General features: G+C 40.7%; 1 protein-coding gene across 2 annotated transcripts; it reads left to right on the plus strand.

The window, feature by feature from the left end:
• Nucleotides 1-4,569: 4,569 nt before the first annotated feature.
• Nucleotides 4,570-9,876, plus strand: igfbp5a (insulin-like growth factor binding protein 5a). 2 transcript variants are annotated; one of them, XM_079263973.1, is made up of 4 exons: nt 4,570-5,315; nt 8,967-9,133; nt 9,329-9,448; nt 9,538-9,876. In XM_079263973.1, exons 1-4 carry the CDS (start codon nt 4,982-4,984, stop codon nt 9,673-9,675), a joined length of 759 nt encoding a protein of 252 aa, XP_079120099.1. In that variant the 5' UTR covers nt 4,570-4,981; the 3' UTR covers nt 9,676-9,876. The 2 variants fall into 2 exon arrangements, with proteins under 2 accessions (XP_079120099.1, XP_079120100.1); XM_079263974.1 differs by having other exon boundaries at nt 8,970-9,133.
• The last annotated feature ends 2,883 nt before the right edge of the window (nt 9,877-12,759 follow it).

Consider the following 12,759-nt stretch of genomic DNA (forward strand, 5'->3'; position numbering starts at 1 on the left):
GACCAGTCTCTGTAAACCTTAGAGGTGTTGCCTGAAGATCCCAGCAGATCAGTTTATAATACTCACACACATTCTGTCTGCCACATTCAAAGTGATTTTAAATTTCTTTTCTTTCCTCGTTCTGCTGTTTTAACTTCAGCAAGTTATCTTTACCATGCACATGTAAATTTGAGTTGCTTGTTAGCTGCCTGTTAACATGCAAGTAAACAAGTGTAGCTAATAAAGTGGCCAGTGAGTGTGTGTCAGGTGTCCAGATTTACAAAATGGCAGTGTTTTCCTGGACAATACACTGAACATGATGATGTTGACTATTGATTTTTTTTTTTTTCTTTAAGTACATTTTGGCTATCTTGGTCTTTAGTCACCAGATGTAAAAGTTGGGAACACAAAAAAAAACCATCTTCTAACTATTTGCAAAACAGGCTCTTAAGGTATTTCTTTCACAATAATTGCTTGACTGTCTGGGATACTTTTTCTCTTTTTTGTGTCTTGTAATGCAGCACGTTGGCCCGAGCGGGAGAAATACAGCGCGCGGGTGCTGTTTCCCGTAGATTGTATCATTTCTCCAAACCATTTATGCTGAGCTTGCTCTTTCTTTTTTCTCAGCGTTTGATCATTTTCTCTATTCAAACATCCTTCCAGTTTGACTCAAGCTCCATTTTTCTCACAGAGCATGAGTAGCTGCTTCAGCCTTTTGACAGATAATAAAGTAGGTCAGGACGTGAAAGCCAAGCAGCAGACAGAAGACGATGAACAATGGCAGAGAAAGAGGAGGGAATCAAAGATGAGACAGGCAAAAGATGGATGACTTGAAAATTTTCCTTAAAGGGGTGCTATGATGGTATTTCATGTTTTCTGAGCTTTCTACAATGTTACAGTGTTGAATCCTCATCAGACATGTGAACGGCACTGTTTTTTATCACCTAAACGCATGTTTGAGTTTGAGTTTGAGTTCCAGCAATCTCTCCGTTCGGTTTCCATGGCGACGAAAAAACGCGTCGTTTTAGAGAGTTTTTTCTACTTGGAAATCCTTGTGACGTCCCGGGGGATAAGGTTCGGTGATTGGTTACCTTCTACTGGTTAACAAGGGCATGTACAAATACATCAGGTGGGTGGAAAACGTGGGATAAAGTTATTTCCAACGATGGCTGGTGAGTTTACCAAAGAGAGACATCCTGCTGCATTCGTTGCTGTGGGTTGCTGTTTTCCACTTCGTTTTCAGGGTCTGATTCAGGTTCCAACATGTAGGGCTGTATGCTATGTGTTGACATTGTATTTTGTGTTTTTTATTGAGTTCATATTAGCCTAATCCTTCTGTTTATGAGATATTACAATGACGAAAGCAGTTGCGGTGCGCGCTCCCGATGTAGTGCAGTGGCGGGAGGCGGGGCTTAATGCGGAAGAGTCTCAATCCACTCGTTTTGCCCACAGGCTGATCTGACAGCCTACGGAGAGGGTCGGTCTGAAGTAAATAAAGCGATTTGTGACAATAACTCGATCAATCCCAGCCCTTCTGGTCTCAGAAATAAAAATAAATAAGCCTGAAATGCACAGAATAGTTCCACTATTATTGCTGCACAGAACAGCTTTTGTTTTAGATACAACTTAAATATCTATTGCTGTTCTTACCTTTATGCCAGTTTAATCTAAACAAGCTAAAAAATTGACTTTTTTTTTCTATGTACCTCAAAATCTTTGACACTATTGTCTTGGACTAATAAATAAGATCTTGGAGTACTATATGGAGTGTAAAAAGGGGCTTTTTGTCTAATCAACAAAGAGCAAGCCAAGCAAAGGTTTACAATCAGAGAAACAAGAGGAGGTAAGTATTCAGATTTATATGTCTCTCTTTCTGTCTATGCTCCTGTTTGTAGCCTGAGGCCTCAAAGAGGCCAAGAGACCGAAGCTGTGGTGCATGTTCATGCCTGAGATTTGATCAAACAATCGGTAAAAAATACAGTACATACATGCATCACTTTCTATACCACACACACTCCCTTTTCCACAATTTTTCTTTATTTACAGCTGCCATAGAAGTTGGATGCAGACCAGCACCGCAGGGTGGAGAGTGTGCAAGCACGAGCAGCATGACATCATTTGGCTGTTGGACGTATGTTTTAATTCACACTCTCTATTCTTGGCTGTGAATCAGCTGCCATTCTCCTCAGTTTATGGCATGTTCCTTAAGTTGTATCTCAACGGAAATTGAGGACAAAATCAAACACATCTTTGGAATGAGCGTCCTGTATTGGTTTATTTTGTCAGGGAAGTTAGCGTTTCCAGTGCTTGTGCCGCTTTGGTCGTCAGTATGGAGGACCAAGGAATGGTGACTCAACCACCACTGTCACAGTTGACTCAGAGGGACTAAAAGTAATCTGCAAATGCTTTAGAACAAGAATTTGAACCAGACATTACAAAGTTATTTCATTCACGGTATACTACATGAGCACACAGTGCAAATACAATCTGCTCATTCAGTACATTTCCTGCAAAAAAAAAACAAAACAAAAAAAAATGCATGTCTGAAACTCACTGAATAATAGAATCCCAAAGTAGTCATTAAACTATGCACATCTAGGATTTATGGGAGAAGGCGCAGACAGTTTGGTTCAGACTTATTCCAGGGTGGCTGCTTATACACACACACTTGACAGCAGGAGGTTTTATGTTGGACATGCAGAAGCAGATGCTGACCCCTGCAACAGATGTGCATAACTGAGAAAGTTGTGCAGACATGAATGAGGAGCAAATGATAAAAACACACAAATTCAAAAACAGCAGAGGCTGGAAATGACAAGCAAATGCAAGCGAAATTTCACCAAATGTGCTGGAATCATGTACTCACACAAATATTCTTGATTAAATTGACAAATTAGACCTCCCATGTAACGTGAGGTAGAAAACTGGACTCCACGTGCCAGGAAAAGCGATAAAGCTGTCATTGGACCAGTTCCAACAGGTGCAGCAAAGCTCACAGAGAACATGGAGAAGTGTAGATATATTAGCATTGCCAATATGCCTCTGGGTCGTAAATCATTAATTTATGACTCATACGTGCGCGGAAAAGAGAGGGGGATTTGTATTGTTTTTGGAAAACGTAAAGCACGTTTGTGTCTCAAAGGCCACATTCTGAAAGGTGCTCTTTCTTCTCCTCTCAGCAGGTAAAACTAGCACCGCCGAGCTGACCTTTCCGTCACTTGTGACGTCGTTTGACACCCGATACAGCTCAAAGGTCAAGGGCGAAGGCAAACAAGGGTGGGATGATGAGAAGATAATATGCCGACTGAGTCTCACAGAGGAAGAGGAAATTAAACTCGACTCAGCAAAGGAATAAAAGGTTTAATCAATGTGGGTTTAAAAGGTCAGTTTCCGTGCCGACTGCAGGAACAAACATCCACATATGCATTTATGTTACACTTATATTAAACTGCAAGATGAGGAGTAACAAAATGTAAGCGAGGAGAAAAATAACGACATATAACAACGGCAGTGAAAGGGATGAACATGACCAGGGTCAAAAGCATTGAATTCATTCGTCCTGGTCTCTGCAGAGACTCTGTTTACTAATAGCACAAACATGCTCATCATCTAAAATCCTCATACATATGTTCCTATCTGCCAAAACATCAAGTGAATTATGAGCACTCTTATGAGAGCTGTCCACTTATCTTACTGGACCTCACTAAGTCATAAAATGGGGTCACGCTGAGTGCAGTTTGTGTGCCTGAATGAAACATAATTTGTTATGGTTGAAAAGGAATAACTTAAATGTTTAAAGCTAAAATACTTTGGCAGAACAGAGATCCACTGGTGTCTGGGGGGAATTTTAAAGCTTTCTTGTTTAGTTAAATTCAAGCACATAGTTTCTGACTAGATATATTAGGGTCTCTAAAGTCAGGTTCATCGAGTGCATCCAAATGGCAGCTCCACGGGGGGAAACCCTGTGTGTAACATGTATCTGATTCCTGAGAGGATGTGCCGAACAAGGGTTTTGATGAGGACAAGAATCTGGGGTTTGTGTGATTTTCAGGGATGAAATTAAAAAAAAAACTAAGATTTGAAAATGTGCCATGTTTTTTGTCATTTGTTGATTTTTTTTCATCCATTTTTCAGTAAATGCCAAATTGCTCCTAAATGAGTATAAGTCATCAGGGCTTGTAGATCTGGAGTAGACTAAATAGAACAAATCAAAAAAACATGGAGATTGTTTGAGTCAAAAAGTTGTTTATATTATATTTCCAGAAGGAAATGTGGGAATTTGATCTGACTTGTTTTCAAACACAAAAGATGCCCAAATATTTAAGTTTGTTTTTTTTGTTAATCCTAGAAATAGTTTGCAAGTAAAGGACCCACTCCGCAGAGAAAGGACACGAGTCTCCTTCAAATAATCTGGAGGCATGCCAGCCCCCGCCCTCTGAAATCAGCATCGCTGTGCGTGGAGTTGGCAAGTGCGCCTCCCCCTCCAAACGATGTTTGACATATCCATCCTTACAGGCTTCGCCTCTGGCAGTTTCTTCTTGCAAGCTCAAAGCCAGAGATTAAACATTCTGCTCGCAAGCCGTGAAAAAACTTGCAAGGAGAGCCACAGAGGGAGTCAGCGGGCTCTTCACTTGGAGACGAGCCGCTTGCGCGAAAGCAGGACAGCGCGCATATCACAGAGAGAAGAGCTACATTGTGCATGGATTGTTTATAGAAGCATATATAGTTTATATATATATTTATTAAGTTATTTGTGACTGAAAGGCTGAGATAGTGGTGGAGAAGCAGACTGGCAGCCTTGCTGGATTTGACGCATTTGGATGCTTTGACGTTGAGACTTGTGCGCGCAAGGCACCTGTGGATGCAGCCAACTCTCCACTGATGTTTGGACGAAAACGTTCAACTAAGAAGGGATTCGGCACAAGATTGAGTTGATAGTCGTTTTCAGTAGAGTTTTTTTTTCTTTTTTCTTTTTTTTTTTTTTTTAGAGGAGAAGCGCACCATGCTACTGAGCGTTTCCCTGCTGGTGGTCCCGCTGCTGACCTTCACAGTCTACGGATCGTCGTACGTGCCGTGCGAGCCGTGCGACCCGAAGGCTCTGTCCATGTGCCCGCCGGTGCCGGTGGGCTGCGAGCTGGTCAAGGAACCCGGCTGCGGCTGCTGTCTGACGTGCGCGCTTGAAGAGGGCCAGTCGTGCGGCGTGTACACCGGACCGTGCATGCGCGGGCTGCGCTGCCTGCCCAAGAATGGCGAGGAGAAGCCGCTGCACGCGCTCCTGCACGGCCGGGGCGTGTGCAAGAACGAGAAGTCGTATAAACCACTGCATCCATCAAAAGGTAGGACGCAGAGATAACAGCTGCGCGTGCTTCACCAGATCACTCACCTGAACTGGAACATGAATAAACTGAATTAACTGAGTTATTGATTGCTGGGGAAGTCGTTTCATATCATTCTGACAATCCTTTCCTCCACATTGCACTATATATTGCAGTGTTTACAGTGGTAAAGCTATTACTTTGCATTGGTATTGCAGAAAACACACCTCATCCAATGATCTTAAAAGTCTAAGTGTCCTTTAAGTGCACTAATGAAGTTTCCATTGATCCACATCCAATGAAACCTTAACAAAAAGTATGAATGCTTTATTTTTTTTTATTTTTTTTACTATGAATTTACATCTTTTTCTAAAGACAGAGAGTTTTACATAGGTTAGGCTCCTTTGGGTGTCTGCTTGACCCGCTGAACTCTGTTAGCAATTGGCGTGGAGAGACGATCAACCTGTCATTTCAGTTTTTGAAAGCCCCTTGTGGATTGGGGAGCCATAAATCAGATTTTGTGTAAGTGGCCCATTGCCTTGTGCGCCTGCCCCCCATACCCCCCTTTCCCTGTGAACATAAAACAAGTGAGAAGATTACAGGTGGTGCAGTGTGAGGCTCCTAGTTGGCTCCTTATGAAAGGCAGTTGCGGGACAGAGTCGCTGTGTCTGCAGGGGAGCACTGAGGACAGCTTTGTGGGAAATGTTGAAAACGCTGCACTCAATGTCCTTAAGGTGTGGAACCATGCTGGACCCTATTCCCTTCCTCTGTAGTCCCCTGTCTTTTCTTTTTTTTCTTTTTTAGTCTTTCAGCCATTCTTTGTTTTGTTTTTCCATTTATGGGTCTTTCATGCACCTTCATCCACCATCTGTGCCTGTTTCCCACACCTGACCTACCTTTTTGTCTTCTTCATTCTCTCCCAACACACAACCGCTTCTCCTCTTTCCCGCCTGGCTACGATCCCTCTTCATCTTTTCCATTCTATTCTTCCTCTCCCTCCAATCCCACATTCACCCTTTTCCATTCTGTCGGATGCTTCGTTTTCCTGCAGGTTGGAGTTTCACTGTCGCCACTCTGGAAACATAAATGATCTCTCTGGCTGCGTTGAACCTCAGGGACTGCTAACAAACCGCAGACTTTCTGGCTAAGTAGCACTGGCATGAAGTCTATTCTCAAAAGGAAAGGCGATAAGAAAAGTGGAAACACCAGCTTGTTTCATATACAACGTGACAACGTAGAAATTTGCAGGTTACGCTACGTTTTTTCCCCCTATAAATTTGAGAATCAAGATTTTCTTTAATTTTTCTCTGGCTGCCAATCCTCAGCTTGGATCCCTCCTACCATCAGCCCCTCTGCATCAGAGTAATTACAACTAGATGAACTCTAATCTTCAGTACATCTTCCCTTTTTTTCCACGTGAGTGTCTTCTCTTTCTCTCACCAATCTGTAAAGCTCTACCTTCATCCGTCTTGCCATCCCTCTCTGCATCTCAACGCTGCAGGCAGCCCCAGGCAGTGCAGTGATTCAGCAGAATGCAGGCTCCATTAAGTCCTGCCAGGCGTTCCGTCAACAGAGAGATTAAACACTGAGGAATACACACTCGCATTGCATTTGGCAAATGTGTGAAAAAGACTTGATGTATGCGCAAAATGTATGTTTGAAGGTGTCTTAAATCTCAACAAAAGCTTAAAACTGATCATTTAACTCTATCCAACCATTTTATTCTGCATGTGCACGTAGCTCTAAAACCAGATTCATTGTCATTTTCCAGCTGCAGCAAAGAAGAAACACTTCCAGCCAAGAATGACAAAAAAAAAAAAGGAAGTCAAAGAATTAAGTTTTCAGTGACTAATTCCTGCAGGGAGCAGCTCTCCAGGATGCATAACAAGAGGAAAGAAAATGAAAGATCAGTCAGCACAGGTCAGATTAAAGCAGTTGGAGGATTAGCAAGTGGAGACTTGATTAGACCCACGCTGCTGCGGATCTGCCTCGGCTTTCTCTGAAAGGAGAGAAAAGTGTCAGCAGGAAACTAGAGGGAATTTCTCTCTTTCTTTCTTTTTTTTTTTTTTTTTTTTTGTCCAAGATCCGGTCATTAAGGGAAGGGATGGATGACATCATGATTTACATCATCATCTCCGCTTGAGAGAGGGGTTTAAGCATCATTTCCAATGAGGACGTGACGTGAGTGACTTTGTTTCACCACCCAGTTAGCTTAGTAGCTTAGCGATCACGTCAGCGCAGAAACGGAAGGGGGGGGGGGGGGGTTTAAATGATGAATCTGCAATCTGGCAAAATGAAACGGAAGTGAGCGTGTGACACAGCAGTGGAAATGGGCCAACTGGGGCTTAGGACACATACAAGACTAATGCATGTTTAAGGCTGTAAATAAAATGAAATATCAATCTAAAGTGCTTTTGGGAGAGAAAGCCACAACCACTCATTCTTGGCTCAACGCAGCCACTGCGGTTTCATGAATAGAGGGTGGAGACGATAAGAGAAAGGGGTGACTAGCTAAGGTTTGTGAAACCGTGTGCGACACCCCAAAATTTAGCAAGGAGCTGCGTTTTTGTACAGATGAATGGTACACGTACGTGAAGGTTTCAGTGGGGGTTGAAACCAAAAATGGGTTGCGGCTGTTTGTGGTGGCTTGCCACATCACAAGGTAATGGCATGTTTGCAGGGGCCTTGGTGCCAGGGTGAGACTAAATAGCTCATTAAGATCACTTGCTATAAAAGTTTTAAAACCATACACATCTACATATACCCCAGACTGGCAACTCAACGTGCCATAAATGCAGCCTGGGTTGTCCCTTATGTCAACACACTCAATCTGAAACTGGCCAGTCACCACTAACTGTGCTATATAAGCATTAACTGGTGCAGTAAAATCATCACGTTGTTTTGTAACATTTTCATAGTGGACACTCTTGCCCTGTGTCCAATGAGTCAACCTTTTGCTTTTTCATTTGAGCCACTCAAACAGGTCCAACTCCCTGTTGGAGTGCTACTGATTTTGACCCTTCTTTAACCCGTTTCATGAAAGCAACACAAATGCTTTGAAGCCCTACGTGCAAAAGACCAATATTACTCCTCTGGGCAGTTTGTGTAAGAATTGGAATCACTGGTTACTTTAATCCTTTGTCTGTAATTTGTGAAGCTTTAGTACAAATTACCAACAATTCTGGGGAGAAAAAAAAAAGGCTGCTCCCCTTTCATAGTAGTAATCTTGTGTAAATCGCTATAACTGGACTTTGAGTTTAGTTCATGTTCTTGCTTTTTTTCCGCCATTTATCAGCAGCTAAACATATTTTGATTAAATATTAAAGTTGTGTATATAAACAACCAGAATCATGCTGCGAGCAGCTTTCTACCTTGTGTAGAAGGCAACGGTTAGAAGTGTGCTGAACAGCATTCGCTTGTGTCACATTGTTGGCAGTGTTAATGCTCCAAAAAACAAACAGTTCAACAGCAGAAAGTTAAGAAGGATTTACATTTACAAACACATTAAGCCTGCATATGTTGTTAGAAGTAAATGCATTTTGGTGGAAACTTTGACTTTAAACAGTTGCCTGAAACGAAAACTAATGAGCAACCTCCTTTTTTTGTGTGTGTGTGTGTGTGTGTGTGTCTTTGCCTTCTCAAACAAATGGACGATTTCATGGTGATGCGCAGCAGAGCCAGCACAAACCAAGGTCCCCTTATATGGAGATCATATCAGCAGTCGGAAGGCCCAGGCCATGAAGAATGCCAAGGACCGCAAGAATCAGTTGGCCAGGCTGGGACCCACCAATAACCGAGACCTGTCACCTCCTAGCCTGGATAAACTGGAGCCTGAATTTGTAAGTTAATACTAAGATACTCACTATTCCTAATCTAATCGTAGTTTGGTATAAACTTGTGTTCCTTATGTGTTTAAGTGACCTGCCATTGTTTTAACATATCGCCCCAAATGGTCAAGGTCGAGTGAAATGCCAAACAACTAAACATTTCAGGGAACTTTGATTCAGAAAGCTCACATCTGTGTTTTCATGTAGGGACCCTGCAGGAGAAGACTAGATAATCTCATTCAGAGCATGAAGGACACTACTCAGGTCTTGGCTCTCTCTCTGTACATCCCCAACTGTGACAAGAAGGGCTTTTTTAAACGCAAACAGGTTTGGGCGCTTATGTTTGATTTCACCTTTTCTATTCAAATATCCAACAAGTGAGGCTACTTTTTAACTATTCCTCTTTTTATTTACAGTGTAAGCCATCTCGGGGTCGAAAGCGAGGCTTCTGCTGGTGTGTGGACCGCTTTGGCGTTAAAATCCCCGGCATCAACTACACCAGTGGAGACCTGCAGTGCAAAGACCTTGACAGCAGTAGCAACAGCAATGAATGAAAGCAAACCATTCGCTGAGCCCCGTTTCTTCCTAAAACCTGCCAATCAAGCTAGAACACTTTATGACTGACAATCAGGAGAATATAGCACAATCTCTTCTTTTGTTCACATGTGATGAACTGCAATGTTTGTTTTTAGGGGGAGTAAAACTGAAAAGGTTGCTTAAGAAAAAAATGTAGGTTTTAACTGTGGCTCCCCAATGACTGTGTACTATGAGGTTAGCTACCACCTCATGTCTTTGTATCTTTGATAATAGATATACATACATATATATATATATATATATATATATATATATATATATATATATATATATATATATATATATATATATATATATATATATATATATTTGTATGATACTGATAATATGTTGTGTATTTAGTCTATTGGTGAATTTACTCCAAAACTTGACAAGACATATTTTATGTGGCTAAATATTAATATTTTTCAGATGTTTTGTCTGGTAATGTTAAAAGAGAAAAATTATCAAATAGTGTATCAGATTTGGTGTCAGTTTCTGGGGTTTGCACAATGCATTGTTGGCGTTCTTGGGGAGATTTATTGGGGAATTTCCCATTCCTGTCTAGAAAAGAATAATAAGGCCACAAGAAATCGGGTTAAGTAAAAAAAAAAAAAGGAGTGTTTTGGGGTTTTTTTTTATCCTTCTTTTGTTCATTTCAGTGAATTTCCAAGAATGGTAACTAACATAGTGATATATAAATTTCTCTTTTGCAATTGATGTAGTAAAATCTTAGGAAAAGTACCCAGCACATCTTTAAGCATTTTTTTCTTTCTGGTTAAGGCAACCATGTGTTTTCTTCTTGTTTTATGTATCCAAGATGTGGAGGTCAGAATTATGCCATTTTGAAGACAAAATTAACATTTATGAGTTAAAAACAAATCTGGAATCTTTTCTGACAGGATCTTCAGAATAATAGTGACTTTTTATATCGTTGTCACTTGTAAGATTGACAGAGGGAGGAAAAGCAAATCAGCCAATAGTTATTTCGAACAAGCTAACACTCCTTTCACAAACCAAGGCCATTGAGTCATGATTTTTTTTTTTTTTACAACCAAAGACAATAATATGTATAGTTATTTTATATAAATTTTTATGCGGTTGATTTGGTCATTGAAGTTACTTATTTTAGTGTGTTATGTAGCCGAAGCTAGCAGCTTGTTAGCTTAGCTTAGCACAGACTGAATACAAGAGTAAATGGAGTTCTGACTACCAGAGCCTCAAACGCACAAATTTTTAAGCTATATGAAGCCTAGTATTTGTTTATCCTCTACAAAAATATTTTCAGAATAGGTCCAGAAACTCAACTGGTCATTTTAAGCTAGACACATAGGTCATGTACTCAAATCAAATTAGTTAGTTAGCTAAAGGCTACATCCTCATAATACACTCATAATACAACTTGGCTGTAACTGAGGCTTTTTTTTTTTTGCTTTTTGTCACTTTTTGTTAAGCTTTATCTGCCTTTGCTCAGCAAACGTGTTTTGGCTTTTAAGTCTTTTAAAACAAATGTGAGCTTTGGCACCTTGACCTGTGAGTTGTGATGTGCACCCAGAAGACTTTTATATTTCCATGTTTTATTTCCACTGAACTCTTTGTGTCACACTCATAATACCATGACACATCAGCAAAAAGGATGAAACTACACTCATACACAGGCTCATTTTACTGTTAAAGGTTTGGTATTTGACTGATTTTTCAAAGTCTTATTCAATTCCAGACTGCTGCATACTCATCCTGAGTGTGGATGTAGCAGTGTATAGTTCTTAGCTTCACAAAGCTGCTAGCCCAGCCTACTAAAACGCGTTTCCCCTCACAGCTCACACACAAATTGTATGCAAAGGCCCCACACTGTTTATTTTTCCATGTGGAGGGTCCTCACCACCACCACACAAGCAAATCTGTAGGCTGACGTTGACTCACTCACAGGGTTCATCAGGTCCTTTATCCCAGAGAGAGCAAGGTCGCTGAGTTTTTATGTAAATTCAAGTGCCTTCTGCCCCACGTTACTTTGAATTTTGATTTGCATGAGGACCCATTGTGCTGCAGAATAAGGGATGCTCGAGTTTAAAACAAAAAAGGAATCGCTTTGAGGGGTTGATGTGGTTTGCTGACAAAGATTATCATGATCTTCCAGTCAAGTGCTGCTTAACAGATGATGACAAAGGACAACATTGTGTTCTGTGAATCAAATTTCTTTCATGGTCCTGTTTTTGGTCAGTTGAATGTGATTAATCTTATGTTACATCTTCTGAATGCCTCCAATGACAACCTATTCTTCCTAATGAAAACTTCTTGCATATCGTTGATTCAAACTCATATATAAACTTAACAAAGTGACAATTTGAATACTTAAAAATCTGAGTAAAAAGATTAATGTGAATATTATGGTGAAATATTTATCAAGCGTGAAATTAATGTACTCATATTTTTGTACAGGCAAATCACTATTTAAATAAAGTTCCTGTACTCAAAATATCTGTTGGCACTTGTGTGTGAAATGTGCAACATGTCTGTAGACAGAAAAACAGTGAGTCGCTGGTTTTGTGTTTAGTAATTCTATGCAGGTGGCTTCTATCCACTTGCAAAGGCAAAACCATGAGTTCAGTGTGGCAGCACCAACTGCAGAGGGCAGTGCAGCTGCAGCTATATCTCAGGACATCCTCTGTTTTTATTCATGCATTAAAACAGCTTTAATTGTAATTGACGTCAGTGTGGGCTTTAACAAATGAAAACACACTCACAAACCGAACACGGTTTTAGTTTATTTGCATATCATATTTTTCCAATAAACATTTACTAATCCTGAACTGAATTTCATCTTCAGCTCTGCGTTTGAAAAGCCAGGCGTGCTCAAGTCCTACAACAGCATGTGGTGAAACAGTAGTCTGTCAGATAGAGCATGAAAACACCTAAACACGTCCAACATCGAGGATTTTCATTTTTAACACACACAGTACAAAACAGTGAAAACAAAGCACTCTGAGCAAAGTCACAATTAGTAAAGCACTGATACTTACACTCCAGCTAAACATATATGCAGAAAGTCTAATCTAATCTGA

The sequence above is a fragment of the Telmatherina bonti genome (assembly GCF_933228915.1).
Source record: "Telmatherina bonti genome assembly, chromosome: 24".
NCBI lineage: Eukaryota > Metazoa > Chordata > Actinopteri > Atheriniformes > Telmatherinidae > Telmatherina > Telmatherina bonti.

Excerpts from the sequence above, each read along its gene's own strand:
- igfbp5a (XM_079263973.1), top strand. The coding sequence starts at position 4,982 with ATGCTACTGAGCGTTTCCCTGCTGGTGGTCCCGCTGCTGACCTTCACA. Across the intron at positions 5,316-8,966 it reads ACCACTGCATCCATCAAAAG|CAGAGCCAGCACAAACCAAG; the intron begins GTAGGACGCAGA and ends GGTGATGCGCAG. Across the intron at positions 9,449-9,537 it reads GCTTTTTTAAACGCAAACAG|TGTAAGCCATCTCGGGGTCG; the intron begins GTTTGGGCGCTT and ends TTTTATTTACAG.